Source organism: Leiobunum rupestre, chromosome 10 (assembly GCF_980474605.1).
Source record: "Leiobunum rupestre chromosome 10, qqLeiRupe1.1.hap1, whole genome shotgun sequence".
In the NCBI taxonomy this organism is placed as follows: domain Eukaryota; kingdom Metazoa; phylum Arthropoda; class Arachnida; order Opiliones; family Sclerosomatidae; genus Leiobunum; species Leiobunum rupestre.
Genome location: NC_143393.1, coordinates 18825319 through 18846870, shown reverse-complemented (window position 1 = coordinate 18846870; position 21552 = coordinate 18825319). Strand labels below are relative to the sequence as shown.

Sequence of the window (21552 nt, the reverse complement as noted above, 5' to 3'; positions counted from 1 at the left end):
ACTTACCACCCGAGTTTGAACAAAATTGGAGATAAACACCTCGGGTAGTCTCCTTGTGAGTTGAGCTTAGCTTTAGTTTAAAGCATTTGTTACACCTTTACCAAAAGTTGATAAATATGTTCCTCATATTACGCTCAGAAAAGTTTTAATGAAATCCATTTCTAAATGAGAGGTCATTTTTGATGCGTGATAAGTTATTTTTAAGTTGCGTATTTTACTCGCTAGACCCGCCTAAAATTTTGGGTTTAATGTCAATTGTACGTCAATTAATAATGAATCAGTAATTATTCCACCTAATTTACACACTTATGGTTTTATATTTAAAATGGGTGCTTTACGCACTTTTTTTTACATATTCATCTAAAAGCTATTGGCTATTCTTATACAGACGCATATAAAATCTGAATAAGCCTCGTATAAAATGTGTACGTTATTTCATCCGTAATAGAGTTAATATCAACGTAATGAAAGTTTAAACTCAATTTCCATTTTTATTTTTGGGTTAAGAGAGTTTCCGAGACTTGCCTTATCGGAAATGAACTACGTGCTGCTAGTCCATAAGTCGGGCCTAATTGGATTTTCCAAACTTGATTTCAAATTAATCAAATTTGTTCCGCGTTTTAACTCACTTGGCCAAGAAATTTGTATCTAGTGGTTGCCATTGCTAGGAATACGCGGTATATCCTATACTCTTGTTTTATACTAATAAATATCGCCGATTTATATTATCTGATCAGATCAAATCTGTTAGATATATCTGAATATATTGAATCTGTACCATTATGCCGAACCCCATTCGACCGAAAAACCCGCATTTCTCCGGGTTTAGGATTCGGTTTTATCCGTTTCAGCATCTGTCAGAACAGCATGCAGTGTTACCTAACCTAACAGACTTAAAAATATATTAAAACGCTTCCATAAAAAATCAAAAGGAGTAGAAAGAAAAACTATTTTTTTTTGCGGTCGCTCAATTGTGAATATATTGCGACGGTCGATTAGAAAAATACAAAACCCGCGTTTGGGCTAATTTTATCAAAAACATTGGCGGAATTCGGTCGAATGGGATTCGGCGCAATGGGAAGATACCAATATATTAACTAGTTTACTTTTTCAATTTAAAATCAGTTAATCAAAAGGCTATCTGCAGATTTTACGTTATCTTATTAGTAAACAATAAAATCATTTAAAGAAATAAAATTATATTTTAGGCTAAAGCGATTTTTTTAATCTCACCTGAAGTAAAAGTAAGGTTTACTTTTTGATCTGTTATCGCGGGTAAAGAAAAGCAGGTTTTGTAAATTCGGTGAAATAAAATATATGATTTTTTATTTTTATATTTTGGTTTTTATTCAGTTGACGGTTATCTGCAGTTGGTTAAAAATCAGCTAAAAATCAATTAATATGATTATGATACAGTTAAAAAACCTAGGTGTTGTTAATAAAAATGACTTATATAACCTATCGCAGCTGGAAGCACTACCGTGGTTACAGTCCTACTTGGAATAGTTTGTTTTTGGACAAATAAACTTCTAGACCCGAATCACATGTGACTAAACGAAACAGCGGTTCACAATTTTCATAAGTGAAACCCGAAGCAATTTTTCAACGAAAAGCCTTAAGTATTAGTATAGTAACCTCATTTCACCTCACCTTAACCTAAGCCAAACCTAACCTAACTTGAACCTAAACCAAACCTAACCTAACTTGAACCTAAACCAAACCTAACCTAACTTGAACCTAAACTTAACCTAAACTAAACCTAACTTTAATCTTAACCACACCTAACCTAACCTAAACCTTTAACTAAACCTAACTTTAACCTTAGTCAAACCTAACCTTAACATTTAGTCGCTTCTCTTCAACTAGCATCGCCCACCAGCACTCCCACCGAGAGAATTTCGTAACTTTTCCAAAAAAAAAAACAAAACACGTGCGTATAAGCAACTGTTGATGAGCTAAAGTTATTATCATATTGGGTGCGTCTTTAATATTTGGGTCGAAATCTTCCCAATAACGAACACCACGGCGCTCCGCGCGCGCAATGTAGATTTTCGATTATCTTAGATACGGGTCAACTTTAAATTTAGAAACCTAACTTCAATTAATCAAGAGAGGGGGGTGAAATTCCGACAGAAGCATTTTGCCAAACTCCGAGTCGCTAGAAAAATTTCAACACCTCCTCGCATTAATAAACATCTCACAAAGAAAACACTTGTCTCTCTTACCAGCACGCATCCGTTCCCCGAAGACGGACCAACACAGAGAACACCCACCCATTACGTCTGCTACTGAGGCAGTAATGAACACACACTTACACCAGGAGACTCTCACCAATTTAAAGACTGAAGTCACGTTCAGATTATGCAAATTTATTTTTAATTGGAAAACCAACGCTTTTCACATCTTTCCACCAAAAAATATATTTATATTCAGTTTTAGTGGTTGAGTATAGTATAAAAATTGTCCGTACGAGGGCTAACATTTTGGGGTCTTCAGTGCCATTTTTCTGGATTATTATTATCGTCTGCTATTTTTCTGCTATGCTATATATGCAAAAATGTTTAACCTTTCAAAATTATTAATGAAATTTAGGCGAAACCAAGGTGTTAGCTACTATTTGAAAAATAGCAATATTGTAAACTAACAATGTAAATAGTCGAAGCAACGGGTCAAAGGTTTCAAAGCTGGTAAGTGAGTGACGTCACGAAATAAATAAATTTAATTGGCTGTATTTCAAATAGTTGGATACCCTTTAATTAAAAACAATATTAAGTATTAAGCAGATGAGTTTCTCGTCAGTGACATCACCGAACAACTCAATTTCATTGGTTGAATTACAAATAGTTGGATATCCTAAATTTAAAAAATACACCCAAAAATCGAACACCTAATCGAAAAAATATGTTGGTCTCCCAAAATGTTTAATTGCATTGCTTATTTCATTATAAAATATTTGGACCCCAGACCACCTAAATTCAACGCGACTCGTAATGTTATTATATGTTCCAAAAAGAGAGAGAATGACGTGACATCTATTATCAGTTTCTATAAACTTTGAAGGTGCTTCGTAAATTAGTATTTAGATGAAGAATAAACTTTGAAGGTGCATCATAAATTAGTATTTAGATAAAAATTTTCATATTTAACTAATTATTAAGAATAAGAGCTTTGATTGTACCTAATTATTTAATATTTATCTTAAATATTAAATATTTTACGAACTATTGTAAATAATAATATTTAAAAGGCACCTTAAAACTTTACATTAATGAACAAATGAAGGCGCAATCAAAATCTATTTCTATGTCACAAAGTGACGACAATTATTAGTTGTCGTTACGTGTCCCGTTGGAAATAAATGTCCTGAGATTGGGTAAACTTGTTGTCCAAATTAATGGTCCTTACAGTCTGAACGAGGCCTTAAGGCGACAAAACCAAAGACAAAAAGAACTCGACTAAAGATCTCTTACCAGCTCTTTGATAAATAGTCCGAAAGACGAAAATAAGAAGTCAGTTTAAAAACTAGGAAACCGAAAATCCACTATACACTAAATTTAGAAAGAGGAAATTCAGTAAGGCACGTTTCGCGAGACGTTTGAAACACGGGGTTTTCAGTTTCCAGCGCAACGCTATTTGGAAAATGGTTTCTGCATTTCGAAGAAATTAACAAAGAACTCCTTTCATATCGGGAGCGGCTTGAAAAACCTTCATTTTAAAATCTAGAGACAGATATTACGCTCTTCAGACCGACAAATGGTATGAAGGGGAATTGGAGCTCTCGTAAATACACCACTTCAATAATACGCTCCTTTTTATGCCGTTTCTGCTTTCGTAAAGCAGTCGTAGATGGAGCCACCAAAATACTGAAAAACGAACAAATTAGTAGTACATGGAAAAAATTTAATTTTAAATCGAAAATCTTTGATTAAAATGGACTGTAAATTACTTTATAATAAAAAGAAAAAGGTTGAGAATTAAAAACTGTTCTTAAAATATTAAAAATGTTATTAAAATTGTGCAGAAAAGCGAAATGTTTTATAATTTAAAAAGAGATATTAAAACTAAAAGTTAACAATTTCAATATTTTAGGAACAGTTTTTATTAACATTTACAGAAAAGCGAAATGTTTTAAAATGAAAAAAGAGATATTAAAAGTTAAAAACTGTTCCCAAAATATTAAAAATGTTATTAAAATTGTGCAGGAAAGTGAAATGTTTCGACGAAATACGTGAAAAACTTTATATTAATTTTTTTTTGATAAATTTTATACTGACGGATTATATATATCTAAAATACATTTGCAGGTCAGTTTCAATTAATGACACTATATTTCTGTAGCCCTGTTAAAATGGCTCCATTATTGACCTATGGCTTTGGAAAGTGGTTTGTAATCTCTAAAATTGTTGAGATCTTCCCTAAAGAAAAACAACCTTTATAGAGACAAAAAATACACTTTTACTTGTGAGGATAAACTATATATTTTTTAACTTTTACGGCTTGCAGAATGACTATCAGGTTACGTTGACGGCCAGAAATACCATAATAACATGTTTTCAGTCTTAAATTTGAAAATAAAATTTTATTTTTAAGGCAGTTTTTTTGCTAAATAAGGCCGGGCAAAAAGCTAAAGCCTAAAGCAATTACGCGTCTTCACGATGGGCTAAAGAAGCAGTTACAGATCCTATTTACGTTTATTTGTTCATAACAGTTAAATTTATATTCAATAATATATCATTTCGCCGTTGTAAGCGTTAATTTTGATTAATTTCCAATATGCCTTGGCGTTAAGCGAAAATTAGCCACCTCTATACTGCCCATTCGTAAGATTTCATCAGCCATATATATGATCTGATTAGTCGAATGAAGTTTGATTAACAATAGATTGATTAACCAATGGCTTACATGGAAACAAACATTTAGAGTGAAGAAATTAAAGACATTGAAAACATTATTTTTAACAGATGGCGCCAATTTATACATTGTGGTGGTAAGGGAATAAATACTTATTGAATTTTCACAAAAAAAAACACGAAAATACTTTTATTGTTCCCATTTTTTTAATAATTAAAAGTTCATAGGTTCCGGACGGTTGGCGCCATCTGTTAAGACTTTGCGCATTTAAATATCGAACTATAATGGCGTTACCCTAGTGAAAGGATCTTATCCCGTATCAAAGACGTATCGATCTGTTGCTTATCGCTCGAAAAAGTATTCCCCAGTAATGGCTCCAGCTTTTAACGCTACAACTATGACATCATAGCTTAGATGTATCTATACAATCCAAGCATAGGTGGATAGCTAAAGATAAACGCCGTTAACGGGACGCCGGAAAAAACCCTTCTTGTTCTTTTTTTCGTAAGTTTGGCTAAGCTCTTGTTTACAACTACAAATTCGGCTGTCGACCTTTTTGGCAGGCGTCACCCCCTCTAGCGGCGACACCTAGAATGACACGTTTCCCCTTCGAGTTAATTTTACTACCGACTGGGTGTTTCTACAAAAAGCATTTCATTTTCTGTCGACTCAAGATATAACGACATCTTCGGAAAAGAGACTCTCATTTATCATTGCGCGAGGAATAAAAAATGTTGAAAATATCTTTTATTTTTTACGGTGAAAAGCGAAGATTATAAAATTATGCGATCCGATTTCATTACGTCATCTTCCTCTTAAATTAAATAATTAAATCATGGACAGTAAATTAAGAGGACAGGTTTTCGATAGCCTTCCACAGTGCATTTTATTTCTCCCCGCGTATGAATCAGCTCGAGAGACTCCGAGGGAGTCTTGCAAGGTCGTTTGTACCACGTGATCTTAAAATTTCAAAATGGCAATCTAACGCGGTTGATATTGTTACGTAATTTTTTGCGCTTTATATTTTAGTAATTTTTAATTTTTTTTTAATTCAATAAAAACTATCAACTGATATTTAGTATATCATATTTAATCTATAAAGACGTGAAAAAATAGCTTTTGGCGTAAAAATGTAATTCGTGTTTATCTTTTTTCTTTTTTCGAACAGTATCGTCCACTCTTAGCGATACTTGTTTTTTTCAAATAACCTTGGCCGACTCCCTTAGTGTGATTGACTTACGGGGGCTAAAAACCAGGCTTTTTACCGATCCTCTAAAATCTACTATCCATGATTAAATCTACAAAGAAAAAATACATTTTAAAGATAGATTCATTATCTAGTGACATAATCAAGGGATAATATTGAAGCGGAATACCATAAGTGTATGATTATTTATCACATAAGTGTGCCAGCTAGGAGCAACAAACACAAGGAGAACCCAGCTAGCCTTTAAACACGCTAAGGCAGTGGTGTGTACAAATTTCATTGGACGAACCTTTACGCTGAACGTTTTACGGAGAGCTAGGAGCAACAAACACAACACCCCACACAAGGAGAACGCAACCCGTCAAAAGTCGTGCATTTTCTTGCGTACATTTTTCATTAGTTAGACGCTTTAACGCCTGCTGCCGTCGGAAGGGGATAATTCGGAAACTGTCTTTCCCCTTTCCGTAAAACGTTCAGCGTAAAGGTTCGTCCAATGAAATTTGTACACAACACTTAGTTAGCTCGTTTAAGGCTAGCGGCGTTCTCCTTGTGTTTGTTGCTCCTAGACGGCCGGGGGGGAAAACAATTTCCGAATTTCCCCCTTCCGACGGCATTAGGCCCTAAATCGTCTAACCAATGAAACATGTACGCAAGAAAATGACGGGTGGCGTTCTCCTTGTGTGGGGTGCTGCGTTTGTTGCTCCTAGCTGCCAGTACCCTATTTCCCGCAGCCATTTCTAGAATGACAAGCCATTTTTTGGTGGCATACATGTAGTGAGCGCGTGCAGAAAACTTGTAAATTTTAACTTTTAAGCTGCATATTTCTTTCACTAGAGGCGCTTACCTTTTAGGGTATAACGTGAATTCAACGTCACATTACACATAACTATCAGTGAATATTTCTGACACATTTATGAAACGTAATTATATACTTATGCTAACACTACTCCCATTTAAATGCACCAAAAAATTTATTATCTGATTATAGAATTGTTTATGATGTGTAATATCATAATACGCCACTTCAGTAATAGTGACTAACGTGCCATCTACTGTCAAAAACAAGAAATGCGTATATGTTATTTTGTTTTCTCCCTATTTATACAAACCTATTATACTATCTTTATTCGGAAAACCACCTTAATGTTTTCAAGGGGGTAGGAAATACGGATTTCCGTGCTACATTAGTTGGAAATGTAGTAACTAATAAGTAGTGCTCGGACTTTGTTTTTTTAATAAAAACAGTTATTTATTTGAATAAGTAGAATGAGTAGTAGATTAACGAAATCGTTGGTTACATAACAAGTTTATTTCTTCAAAACAATGACGAAAAAAATATCGCAATTTATGATAACGAATAAATAATTCCGAGCACTACTAAAAAGATGTGGTTTCACACGTTTTATCCTAGGTTTTAACGACACTTTTTTTAAATAAAAAATTAATGTAAGCATAAATATAAAGATATAAACAATACATTTAATTGTTGACGTGATTAAATTAGTAAATTTTGCGAATTCGTTTTTGTAATCGTACGCGAACAATTCAATGTTTACATTTTTAATTTTTATTTAAAATAACCGAAGAAGCCGCGGAAAAGGGGGCGGTAACCTGGTAAATTTCCAGTGACGTATGTTGTATAATAGATGAAGTAGACTTTCTTATCATCGATTATCTTATCTATGTAAATAAGTATGTGTTTTAGATCCCGTATAAATACAATGTGTCAAAACATAAACGGCGCTCTCTCTCTCATTTGTAATCACGACGAACTATTTATCTCAGTTAATAAACCTTTTATCGTAACCTAAGAATGTAGTGTTCTTTGCCTAAAGAGTAACGCAACGTAGGAATGGGCTCATTTGAAGAAGTTAGTGAAACCTAATTCTGAATATAGCTTAATTTTAGTAATGGCCAACGAAATAATTCTTCTCCTTAGGATTGATTTTTGTGTTCGTTGACATATTAATTTTCCTAAGCTAATAAATTGGGAAATTAATAAAGCTAAAGCGGTTTTTAGCATTAAACTGGGATCTATTTGCTTGGAGTTTACACTAATCACGCGCTACTGCAAAATGAAACGACTGGCCAGCTGCCCTTATCCGAAGAAAGTCGAGAGAGTAGTAAGAACATTTCTTCTGGGGCGGTCAAACCCGGTTGAAAGTCGAGAGTGGACTTCCATGAAAACGTCCAAATACGAGTTTCTTAAAAGCTTCCCGCTGAGAACAAAATCGGGATTTCCTACCTCCATGAGAACATATGTCACTAAAACAGGGTTGTTATAACTTTCGTGTCTGGGTCATTCCAGGACAGATTTTCCCACTTGTTCACCCGACCATCGCCAAATTTCGTGAAAACTTGTATTTACGTTTATTCCCATTCGACCGAAAGAATTTTAAAATGTAGCCCAATTGGCGGGGTGATTTGATATTTTATTTATAAGGTATGTACTATCGAAGATCCATGTTTAGGTTAGGTTAGAGTTGGTTAAGTTTACTATTTCAGTTTTGGTTCAGTTACTTTTCTTGACTAGGTGAAGATAAAAATATAATTCATGCTCATTCCATTTTATTTTCAAATAAATGCGTAGTACAAAGATATTAAAATGGCATAGCTAAATTCATAGCTACTGCATCTAGTAGGGAGAGTGCTACTTCATTTTGAGATTTCAAAGGATTCTTGCGGTCTTTGTAGCGTTCGGTCGAATGGGACACATAAAAGCGTTCGGTCGAATGGGACACATAAAAACCGCACGTTTCGGCGGAATTCGGTCGAATGGGATTTCGGTCGAATGGGACTAAAGCTGTATTTAGGGTTATTTTGGCCGTAGAAGTCGATTCTGAAATTGTCAGGAAGATTGGTTGAGCGGTTGCTGAGATACGGTGTAGTCACATTTTTGAAAATGACCTTGAACCCTACCATTAACCTTTTTTTATCTCAGCTTCTACTTAACCCAAAAATTCGAAAGAGGGCTCATTTTAAAGGAATTGAAGAGCGCAATGTAAATAAGCACTTAGGCTTATGCTATATATAAGATAAAATACAATAAATCAAGTTTTAAATAGTTGTTCAAATTTTAATTTTTTTCTGCATTCACAATACGCGCTTTAGTTGCAGTCAAAAAACTGCGAGGGTTATATTTTTTGTTTTTGAGAAAATAAATTATTTTGTATACCCCTCCTTAAAAAATATATCGAAATTTAAAAAATATATACAGGACCGTGTTAACTAAAAAACGATACTGAGCTAATTACTCAACATGTGTTTTAAGTAAGAATTTTAAATTTGCAGGTTACATAGAGGGTGCAGAGGGACAAATATCAATGAAAATTTCAATGACCTTGAACCGGGTCTTCAAGGTCATTCAAATTTTTTCTTGAGAACCATTAGGATTAGAAAAATGGTTCCAAATAGAAATGTGTTTTACGTTTTATTTTAGTAATAATAAAATTCATTTTATAGTCAAGTTTCCGTATCCCTGACAAACAGCATTGTCAATTGATAACCGTAATAGTGAGTGTAGGGAGCTGTTGGCTCTTGTGGCATGAAGGGCTTGCTACCACCTTCCTACGCATGCATTGTAACCCGGCCATCTGAATTAATGACACTAAAGGTCTTTTCACACGAGCCAACTTTTCTTATCAAAATGCTGAGTCAGCAAAAATGGATCAGTGATCCATTTTTTTCTGGCGTACTTTTTTGGTGGATCAACTCATCGAACTTTTATTCACACGAACCAACTAGTTTACTCAACTCAAAGTTGACTCATCTAGTTGGATCAAAAAGTTGGCTCGTGTGAATAGACCTTAACAAGGAGACATCCTGAAGTGTAACCCACCGATTTTTTCAAACTCGGGGGATTGGTAGACCTTCATGTAACTTGAAAAATCCTAAAGGGAATTTATTCAATGTTTTTGACAACAACAAATGGAAATTTTCCCATCGAAAATAACATGGGATTCTGACCGATTCCTAGTACCCCCGGGGCCCTGTGAAAAATTTGAACAAATTTCAAAATTTCGAAAATGCCAAAAATAGAAAAAATAGGTAAAAATTGACAAAAAAAACATAAAAAATGATCAACTGTTGATCAATTTGAGGTCAAAATCCCATGTAATTTTCAATGGGAAAATTTAATATTTTGTGTTGTGATAATGAAGAATGTTTCAAAACGCAACAAGAGTGGCTTTAGGTTAGGTTAGGTGGGGCTTGGTAAACACATGAACACGTTTCTAAAATTGGAGTTCCCAAATATTAAGATTATCGTCGTTTTGATCAAAGTGTATTACATATTATATTAGTTGCAAAACACGTTCGCCATAAAAATTTAATCGATCTGTAAGGTACATACCACTCGGACCAATCCTTGTTGGATTTGTATTGTAAGAGTACGCATCAAATTTCCACCCCATAACGAGCTTGTTTGTTTCTCTATTATTTACGTTTTTTTTGTGTTTTTCACTTTATTTTAAGTCGCTCCGAGCGACAGTGAAATATTATCAAGTGGGCGAAAATTTCAAATAGCAATTTGTAAGGCGCGTTCATTCTTTCAACGACTACTTGTTATTCGCCGAGATAGCTTAAACTAATGACCTCTCCACAAAGGACTCCGCTTTTTGATAAATTCCGGCCCGAATTCAGAATTGACTAACTAACTGCGTGTTGAAACCAAACCATAAATCATCCTTGCCGCGGGTTGCGGGAAAAATTAAAAAACAAATGCGTTACGGGACTGGCCAATCACAGCTTGTTACGAAAAAATTATAAAAACAAGCGCGTTAAGAAGCTGGAATAGAAGATTCTCAAATAACCGAATTAAGATACATTTTTACATTTGTAAAGAGTCCTAAATGAAACCCACCAGAAATCCAAATTTATCCCACCAGAGTTCTAAATTTATCTTACCAGAGTCCCAAATTAATCCTACCTATAACCTAAATGAATCCCACCAGATAAATAAATTAATACAACCAGATAAATTAATTAATTCTACCAGAGTACCAAACGAATCCCACCTGAGTCCCAAATGGATCCCACCAGATAAATAAATTAATTCTATCAGAGTCCAAAACGAATCCCACCAGAAATTCCAATTAACCGCACCAGAGTTCCAAATTAATCCCACCAGAGTCCTAAATTAATCCCAACAAAAATCCCAATTAATCCCACCATATTCCTAAATGAATCCCACCAGAGTCCTAATGACATTCGACCAGATTCCTAAATTAATCCCAACAGAAATCCCAATTAATCCCACCATATTCCTAAATTAATCCCACCAGAGTCCTAATGACATTCGACCAGATTCCTAAATTAATCCCAACAGAGTCCTAATGACATTCGACCAGATTCCTAAATTAATCCCAACAGAAATCCCAATTAATCCCACCATATTCCTAAATTAATCCCACCAGAGTCCTAATGACATTCGACCAGATTCCTAAATTAATCCCAACAGAAATCCCAATTAATCCCAACAGAAATCCCAATTAATCCCACCATATTCCTAAATTAATCCCACCAGAGTCCTAATGACATTCGACCAGATTCCTAAATTAATCCCAACAGAAATCCCAATTAATCCCACCATATTCCTAAATTAATCCCACCAGAGTCCTAATGACATTCGACCAGATTCCTAAATTAATCCCAACAGAAATCCCAATTAATCCCACCATATTCCTAAATGAATCCCACCAGAGTCCTAATGACATTCGACCAGATTCCTAAATTAATCCCACCAGAGTCCTAATGACATTCGACCAGATTCCTAAATTAATCCCAACAGAAATCCCAATTAATCCCAACAGAAATCCCAATTAATCCCACCATATTCCTAAATTAATCCCACCAGAGTCCTAATGACATTCGACCAGATTCCTAAATTAATCCCAACAGAAATCCCAATTAATCCCACCATATTCCTAAATTAATCCCACCAGAGTCCTAATGACATTCGACCAGATTCCTAAATTAATCCCAACAGAAATCCCAATTAATCCCACCATATTCCTAAATGAATCCCACCAGAGTCCTAATGACATTCGACCAGATTCCTAAATTAATCCCAACAGAAATCCCAATTAATCCCACCATATTCCTAAATGAATCCCACTAGAGTCCTAATGACATTCGACCAGATTCCTAAATTAATCCCACCAGAAATCCCAATTAATCCCACCAGAGTCCCGAATGACTCCTACCCAAGTCCTAAATAAATTACACCCTAGTCCTAAATGAATTAAACTCTTGTCCTAAATGAATCCTACTAGAGCCCTAACAAAACAAACCGTACAAGATCAAGAATGCTATTTTACACGGGCGTGAAAATGAAATAAAAAATAATGGATAAATACATTTTTCCTGAAAATGCGTGTATAGCGTGCTTACAAAGTGCGTTTAAACTTTTCTTTATTTATACGTTATCTGGGGCGTCTCTCAGGGCGGGCTATTTTTCATTGTCAAATCCACCTACAAAAGAGGAAGATTGTAAAAGAAATGGTACCACGAAAAAACCAAAGCCAAGTTCGCACTACGTCAGAATAAAGTCACTCAAGTTGTTACTAATACTAATTCACCATACAACTTTTAAATGACAATTAGTTTTTTTCAACACGTTTTTCCAAATAATTTCGAATGAAATAAGAATGAATAGCGGAAGGTTGTACACTTTTTGTGGGACCAACGATAAATCGTATTTATCCAACTATCTGTATTCGACCAATAAAATTAAATTATTCCGGTGACGTCATTGCCGTGTGTACTTTGAAACCTTACACGTCGTCTAATTTATATTTAATATTACTATTACTGAAATAGCAGCTAAGACCTTTTTATATTTTTCTAATATATAAAACAAATAGTTTTGGAATTTTTAAATTTTGAAATTTTATACAGGAAACGGTATAGCCGAGAGAATAACTAATAAAATAAAAACAAATAAAATAAAAATTCTAATTGAACCACCCCAAAACGTTAGCTATCGTAAAGACAGCTCTTTTACTCTTGCGACCCACAACGAAAGTTCAAACTCTATTTTCATTATTAATTTGTAAAATTATTAATTTGTAAAATTATTAATTTGTAAAATTATTAATTTGTAAAATTATTAATTTGTAAAATTATTAATTTGTAAAATTATTATTTTGTAAAATTATTAATTTGTAAAATTATTATTTTGTAAAATTATTATTTTGTAAAATTATTAATTTGTAAAATTATTAATTTGTAAAATTATTAATTTGTAAAATTATTAATTTGTAAAATTATTAATTTGTAAAATTATTAATTTGTAAAATTATTAATTTGTAAAATTATTAATTTGTAAAATTATTAATTTGTAAAATTATTAATTTGTAAAATTATTAATTTGTAAAATTATTAATTTGTAAAATTATTAATTTGTAAAATTATTAATTTGTAAAATTATTATTTTGTAAAATTATTAATTGATAAGAAATTTTTTATCCAGAAGCCTCTACGGAATTAATGTTTTAAGAAAAGTTCGCGTGATTTCACGCCTCAACCAATGAAGAATTTTACTCATAATTCTTGCCAAATATCTCTATTTCTACAAAATATTTCAATCTATATTAATAACGGTGTGTATTATTAATATTTTCATTAATTTGTATTTAATCATAAATATAACTTTAAAATATACGCATTTAAATATTCACAGCTAAGCCTCGGTCTTTAAAAAATGGAACGTTTGGCAAACACTTTCCGAACAAAATATTTATCTCAATTCACACAGAGCAACTCAATTTTTTGCTAGTGCGAATATGCCTTTTCAAGACAAAAAATGTGTCGTCTTCACTCTTACGCGATTAATTTTGCGGAAGACATTGTTAGACAAGTTAGCCTAGAAACGCGGTGCGAACTTGGCTTTTCTTTCTCGGAACAACTTTTTGGCCTACTACGCTAGAGGCGCCTCTAAACAAGAAATGAAATACGGCTCTGCAAACAATGGCTCTCGCGGTTACGACTCAATCTACGTGTCTGCCCCGCCCCCTTTTAAGGTCCCATCCGTCACTCCCCAGATAAATAAATAAATTCTTCATAAATTCAGGATTGTTATATCTTTATTTGATATAGAAAAAATAAATCTTTATTTATATTTCTTCGGGGATTTCTAGATGTGACGTTGTTAAATGTATTTCATATCTCCAAATTTAAAATGGCCCGTAGTCCAAATAGTACAGTTTCGTTGTTATGGCCCTTAGAAAAGTATATAAACGAGTTGGCAAGCCAAAATATACCTCTCCCCGGAAGAGTTGGTCCATGGAGAAATAACAGGAGGGCCGACTCAGCCTTTGGGCTACGCTAGGAAGATGAAGACTACGCATCCTGGAATAGAAAATTGTATTCCCCCAATACGGCCTCCCCGATCTCTCTAAGGCCACTCAAACCTTTGGACACACGATTTTTAGCGCCATCCCATGACAGCCAGAGCAACTACTTTTGTTTGGAATAAGGGCCTGGTGCAGAGACGTTTTGCGATTCCTGTTAATTTTAACACGATCGCAATTTAGCGATTCAGATTTGGCGAGCTGTTTATTTGGCGATCCTCGCAATCGAAATCGCGGTGCAGAGACGTCTTAGCGATTCCTGTTAATCGGCGACGCTGTTATTTTTCCAAATTTTTTTAACCAAGTAACGGACCAATGGGAGAGCTCCATTTCTGACGCAAAAAGCTATCACGTGGTTATGTTTGGTTTGTATTTTGACGATGAAATCCTGGCTCTTCTAATTAATAATTTCCTAACTCTAATTATATTATTAGGTTTTATAATTTTTATAGTTAAATCCGTTATTTTATTAAAATAAATTTATATAATATAGCCACGAAGGGAAAGCAAAACAGTTTCTGAAGAATGAGAGGTTATCCAAAATCTTTTTTAAAGCCTTAAATAGTGCATAAAAATTAGTTTCTTCTGATTATATCATTTTCTTACTCTTATTATTTATTAGATTGGTTGCATTTATTACACAGTTTAATGGTTTTGTTATTTTAAAGATATATTTTTATAATATGGTTGGTACATCAATAAAATAACGAATTAAAAAAAGATTCATTATAAGCCAACATTTTCCGAAAATGATTCTCTGTTAGAAAATGAGCCGTATCATTTGGTTTTTAGGAAAATATTTATTTAAAAACTTAGCTGATAGCAATTAAAATAAAACTAGTTATAACATAAATCAATAAATAAAAAAACAGCAATTTCACGAGGTTACAAAAAATGGTAATTGTCTAAAGCAATTTCTAGCGAAATATCCTATATTGATCACACGTAAAACAATGGTCCTAGTATTTGATAAAAGTTGTTGTTCTACCTAATTATCTGGCATTTACATAGCCTAATCCAGGTATAAATTGTAACAAATAATATAAGCGTGTAGAATTAACTGACGAACACTTTTAAGGTAATACATCAAATTATTGGCTCGGTAAGCTCTTGATGCATGCCAAATAAACTTGAATATTCCAATACATCTTTTATCTCAACTCCCTAGTCTACCTGAGGAAAGGTTTCTTCTCGGTAGATGAATTGGTATAAACGCTGGTTGATAGCTTAAGATCCTTGATACACTGAACCAATTCACCATGTCATTACCGACTCATTAGTTAAAACCCACTGCATACAGTACCAGCAAATAAGGATCTATAAATAAACCAAGCCTTTGAATACACCCAAAGTAGTAGTGTATAAGATTCCCTATTATAATTTATTCTTACCTGTAAAATTTGTAAGAGTGGCTGGCTTATTTTAGTGTTTCGTAAATCGTGATTGTGGTTAGGCCTTGGCTCTGACAATAATTCGACAAAAACATTTTTCGGGAAGCGATAATGAGCTAGAAACTCAAATTTTAATAATTTAAAAGATTCTGACCTATCGTGTTGTAAAATTTATCTTATTAAAGTAGGTAAAAAGCGTTTACTTCTCAATTTATTTCCCGAGCTCTTTACGCAACACAATCTGCCATTATTTTTGCGAGCTTTTCGGCGGCTAGCGACTGCCCAAGACCACTCGCAAAATAAACAGAGCGACTTCCTGTTATTTTTGCGAGCGAGATGTCTCTGCACACCGATTCGGCGCGAAGTTCGATAGCACGCGCGTTTTCTGTTAATTTGGCGATGAATCGCAATTTGGCGATTCTTAAAAATGTCTCTGCACCGGGCCCTATCTGCTAGTTGTTTTAAACTTTGGAATTTTGAATTTCTCAGGCAGTAACGGATTTTAGTCGCGAAAGAACCCCGAACAGATTTTAATAGTGGAAACAAATTCAATACGAGTGTTGAAATAGTTTAAGTAGAATGCGTGTTTATGGGAGTTAAATAATGGGGAAATACGGGGAAATACTCCAGCTTTGATAATTGTCGTAGTGATTATAAGAATATCACTTTTTACCCAGTTCCTAAACCTGGTAGGAATAAGAATTATTATCCGTTTAAAACAAACATTGCCACTAGTTCCAGACTCCCAATGCAGAATTTTTTTCAAAGTTGCAAATTTTAACTTATGTCCAAGAGTTTAAGGTTGGCATTCATGCTGCACCCCAATTTCCACTCCAAAAGTGCACTTACATCCTCCTAGTTGGACCGACTAGCGTGAATAGGGTTCAAAGTTTTTCTCAGAATTTCCCTTCCATACCTGTTTACGAGGATTGTATCAAACGTGTACTCCGCCGCGATAAAAAATAATTCGCTTCTTTTTGAGGATTCCAGAAGCTTAAACAAAAAAATGTATTCTATTCCTTTTTATTGCTAAAATAAATTAAATATTTAATTAAAGTTGTTCATCTGACATTATCAAACATGCCTAAAATCTTTACTCAGAAACCTCTGGAAAAGGGTGCTAGTTTGCTAGAATTAAAATATCAAGATCATTTGAAAACCAATTTACAAATTACAAATAAGTCTATTGTTACTTCATAGTTATGTGCATAGTAGGCTAGAGGGCTAAGCCATCAGGCGACTTGTAAGCCCTGGGCATTATATTGAAACAATGATAATTTTATTATAAACATATCAAAACTTTATATTTAAAAAAAAAAACGTACTTTATTTCAGCCCCGCCTATTTCTACACACGCGGTAATAGCATTGGAACAATGGAACCTTAGACATATCAAGTGTATACAGATATAATTTCTTGCCGTTACCCTTTAAGGTAAGGTGCGCTCGCTCTATGCAAGTTTGGTCGACTAAATTACCAGGAAATTTTTTATTAGAATTTCTAACGCTTAAATAAAATATATTTAAGGAAATCGCCAATAAATAATATATCCGGGAGCCAGGACCTGCTAGTTACTGTTTGTATAATGCTTGTTGGAATAATGGAAACTTTTCACCTGTAAGCCAAACGTCATGTTTTTGCTGTCTTAATAGCCGCGTTCACACATACCCTCTGCAACGTTGCGAGTGCTCCCGCAACGTTTGTATCCCGTCGTGTGAACAGTGACCGTTGCGCGTCCCAGCGTTTCACCATGTATAGTAGATTCGCCATGGACAGTAAATTAAGAGGACAGGTTTTCGATACCCTTCCACAGTGCATTTTATTCCTCCCCGCGTATCAATCAGCTAGAGAGACTCCGAGGGAGTCTTGCGAGGTCGTTTGTACCACGTGATCTTAAAATTTCAAAATGGCAATCTAACGCGGTTGATATTGTTACGCAATTTTTGCGCTTTATATTTGAGTAATTTTTAATTTTGGTTTTTTAATTCCATAAAAACTATCAACTGATATATAGTATATCATATTTAATCTATAAAAACGTGAAAAAATACCTTTTGGCGTAAAAATGTACTTCGTGTTTATCTTTTTTCTTTTTTCGAACAGTATCGTCCACTCTTAGCGATACTTTTTTTTTTCAAATAACCTTGGCCGACTCCCTTAGTGTGATTGGTTTACGGGGGCTAAAAACCAGGCGTTTTACCGATCCTCTAAAATCTACTATCCATGCTTCGGCTGAACCGCTTCGTTGGCCATTTTGGCATTCGTGACGTCATCGAGTCGGTTTTTGCGAACCATGAGCCTTTTTTTACGAAAATCGTCAATCGTGGATTTTTTTGCGCCTAATAAAATTTTTATGCCTTTTATTAGAAGGAAATGTCTCGCAACGTTTTGTCTATTTGTTTAAAAAATCCAACAAATTTCTTCTGGGTGCATTCATTTTTAATTAGAATGTTTTGAACCGTCACTCAAATGCCTGAGCAAACGAACTTATAATTATATCTCTATACTACGCATGCCCAATTTTCTTCAAAACTCACTGGAAATCAAACGTGTGAACATAAAGATTTCCAAACGCTAAGAACCGCAGCGAGATCGAAACGAGGCAAAACGTTTCCGAGGCTAATGTGCCAAAAAAACTTCCTGGTTAAAAGTAAACACTTGTCGCACAACGAACAGGTGAAAAGTTTAAATTATTTCAACAAGCAGTATATAAACAGTAACTTGCTGTTGTTAATCATTAAATACTAGATATTTAATATTTAAGAATTAACAATACTTTCACAGAGTTGATATGAGTATTGCAATAATAATTCATTTAATTAGTATCGAAAATAAATTAAAATCAGTTTGAACTCCAAAGTCACCAAGCCGAACCCGAGATCCGTGTAAAATTTTTGGGAAAATCTTACCGGAAAATGCTAAAAAGTACAGCCAACTTTTGTTTCGTTTTAGCGAAATTGGCGGTGGGTGACGTAGAAAAAATCAGTGAAAGCACGTAGAAATATTTATGGCCGGGTTACAACGCGTAGGAGGGTGGTAGCAAGACCTTCATGCCACGCGAGCCAACAGCTCCCTACACTAACTATTACCGTTAACCTTAACAAGTTTTTATGGAAAGGGAAAACCCCTTAAACCAGTTGGGAGATAACTTACAAACTCAACGCGGAAGGAGTGGTTCCGAGTTTTCACACAGTGCCGCAAGCTGGGATCGAACCTGGCTCCTCTTGTTGCGAGGCGAAAGTGCTAACCACTCCGTAATGCGAACGTAATACTATTTTTCGATAGAAAATAAAAGGTTTTGCTCACCAAAAACGATAACGAAGGTCATCTTGACAGTTTTAATTTTGGCTTTGGGGATGATCCCTCTGGAACTGGCCCTCTTGTGCTCCACGTCGTCCGACTTGCTCTTCTTCTTCAGAGTCTCATTTTGACCTGGAATCGAGTACGAACACAAAACGAAACACGTTCAGCGCTCACATATCAAATGAAAATTTAATTTATTATTCGGATATTTTCTCTTACGTCGGCTGAAAGCAAAACCCACGTAACTTGAGTTTCGTGCTTTTAGCTTTGGAGAGCCATTTAAATTGTTGAAGCGACTCATGTTTGGTATACGATATTTGGACGTCACCTTCTAATTGTTCACTGGGAACTTAGACTCCGGGAACATTTGGACCCGAAAATCTAGACGCCGTAAACATTTAGAAACCGGGAATTTAGACGCTGGAACACTAGGAAACCGGAAATTAAAAAGCAGGGAACACTAGGAAACCGGAAATTTAAAAGCCGGGAACATTTGTAAAACAGGAATTTAGACACCGGGAACACTATGAAGCCCGGAATTTAGACGCTGTAACACTAGGAAACCGGAAATTTAAAAGCCGGGAACACTGGGAACCCGGAAATTTAAAAGCCGGGAACATTTCTAAAACAGGAATTTAGACACCGGGAACCTCTGGAAACCTGGAATTTAGACGCTGGAACACTATCAAAGCGGGATTTTAGACACCGGGAATTTAGACACCGGGAACATTTGTAAACCGGTAATTTAGACACCGGGAACACTATTAAACCGGGAATTTAGACGCTGAAACACTGGGAAACCGGGAATTTAGACACCGGGAACACTATTAAAACCGGGAATTTAGACGCCGGGAACACTATTAAACCGGGAATTTACACGCTGAAACACTAGAAAACCGGGAATTTAGACGCCGGGAACATTTGTAAAACAGGAATTTAGACGCCAGGGAAGTTTGTACACCAGAATTTAAACACCAGAGACGTTTGGACTAAATATCCTCCTTTTAAAAATCTGGACTCTATGCGTCGTGGTGACAGTCATGTTACGTGGTTTATGCTTTCAGGCGACAGGGTGTCTTCATTTGATCGGCCCAGGCATTTTTCTCAAAAACTATACCTATACGTTGTTATTTGTGAATTTCAGCAAAATAGTGAAATTTGTCATGGTTTTAGAATTTGTAGTTTTTGAACGCTAGGTGGTAGACGAAAAGTTTCTATGAGTAAGTTGTAGAGCATACTCGAAAACCTTTAATGGAGTTGGTATGGTCAAAATCGTACATTTTGTCACTGAAATAATCGGTCATAAAAATAACAAGTTGGTACTACCCAAATGTTTTTACGCCTCATGTTATTGTAATGATTGTCTGTGAAAAATGAACATGTTTTGAGCCAAATCATTGTTTTACCTTTACAAATTAAGTGTTAGAACAAGTGCAATTTTATAAGGAATTACAGTAGGACACGTTCTCTAGGGACAAAATGTTGGTGTTTTTTATTAAACAAGAAAAAGTAGTTTTTAGTGTCTACAAAATGTCTAATTTATGCCAACTGAATTTCAGAAAGCCTTTTTTTTGCACTTCTGATTCGTTTAAAATGTGGGTCCGTTTTAGTAATCCGGTAAATAAAAGTATGAATCTCCGAGCTGTTGCTTACTTCGAAGGAGACGGAAATGTGAATCCCAGATTCCGTGGACCTGGACGTCATAACACTAATATGGAAGACACAGTCATCGCCTACTTTGTCGCTTACCCTCGAGCAAGTATAAGAATGGCACGCTCCGATTTGGACTGGTCAAAATATTATGTCTGGAGTGTCCTTAAGCACCATAAATTTAACCCATTACATGCCACGCTCCACCAAGCACTTCACGATGGTGATCAGCGCCTGAGGTTGGATTTCGGTAACGGGTTCAGTACCATGGCGGATGCTAACGAAGATTTCCTCCGTTTGATCATGGAGTCCGACGAGTGTTCCTTTCGAAGGGACGGCCCTTTTAACCGCCAGAATAACCATATGTGTAATTAATTATAAAATTGCACTTGTTCTAACACTTTACAAATTAAGTGTTAGAACCAGTGAAATTTTACTAAAACGGACCCACATTTTAAACGAATCAGAAGTGCAAAAAAAAGCTTTCGGAAATTCAGTTGGCATTAATTAGACATTTTGTAGACCCTAAAAACTACTTTTTCTTGTTTAATAAAAAACACCAACTTTTGGTCCCTAGAAAACGTGTGCGGGGTCCTACTGTAATTCCTTGTAAAATTGCACTTGTTCTAACACTTAATTTGTAAAGGTAAAACAATGATTTGGTTCAAAACATGTTCAATTTTCACAGACAATCATTACAGTAACATGAGGCGTAAAAACATTTCAGTAGTACCAACTTGTTATTTTTCATGACCTATTATTTCAGTGACAAAATGTACGATTTTGACCATACCAACTC

The 21552-nt window shown here is 34.8% G+C and overlaps 1 protein-coding gene across 3 annotated transcripts in view; it reads right to left on the bottom strand.

Moving 5' to 3' along the window:
• LOC149924945 (cardioacceleratory peptide receptor-like) overlaps positions 1 to 21552 on the bottom strand; it is a 244890-nt gene that overhangs the window by 10167 nt on the left and 213171 nt on the right. For all 3 annotated transcript variants that reach the window (XM_090160278.1, XM_090160279.1, XM_090160280.1), the window contains exon 6: positions 19107 to 19232. In XM_090160278.1, the coding sequence (XP_090016404.1) occupies positions 19107 to 19232 (126 nt within the window). The remainder of the gene's footprint in view (positions 1 to 19106; positions 19233 to 21552) is intronic.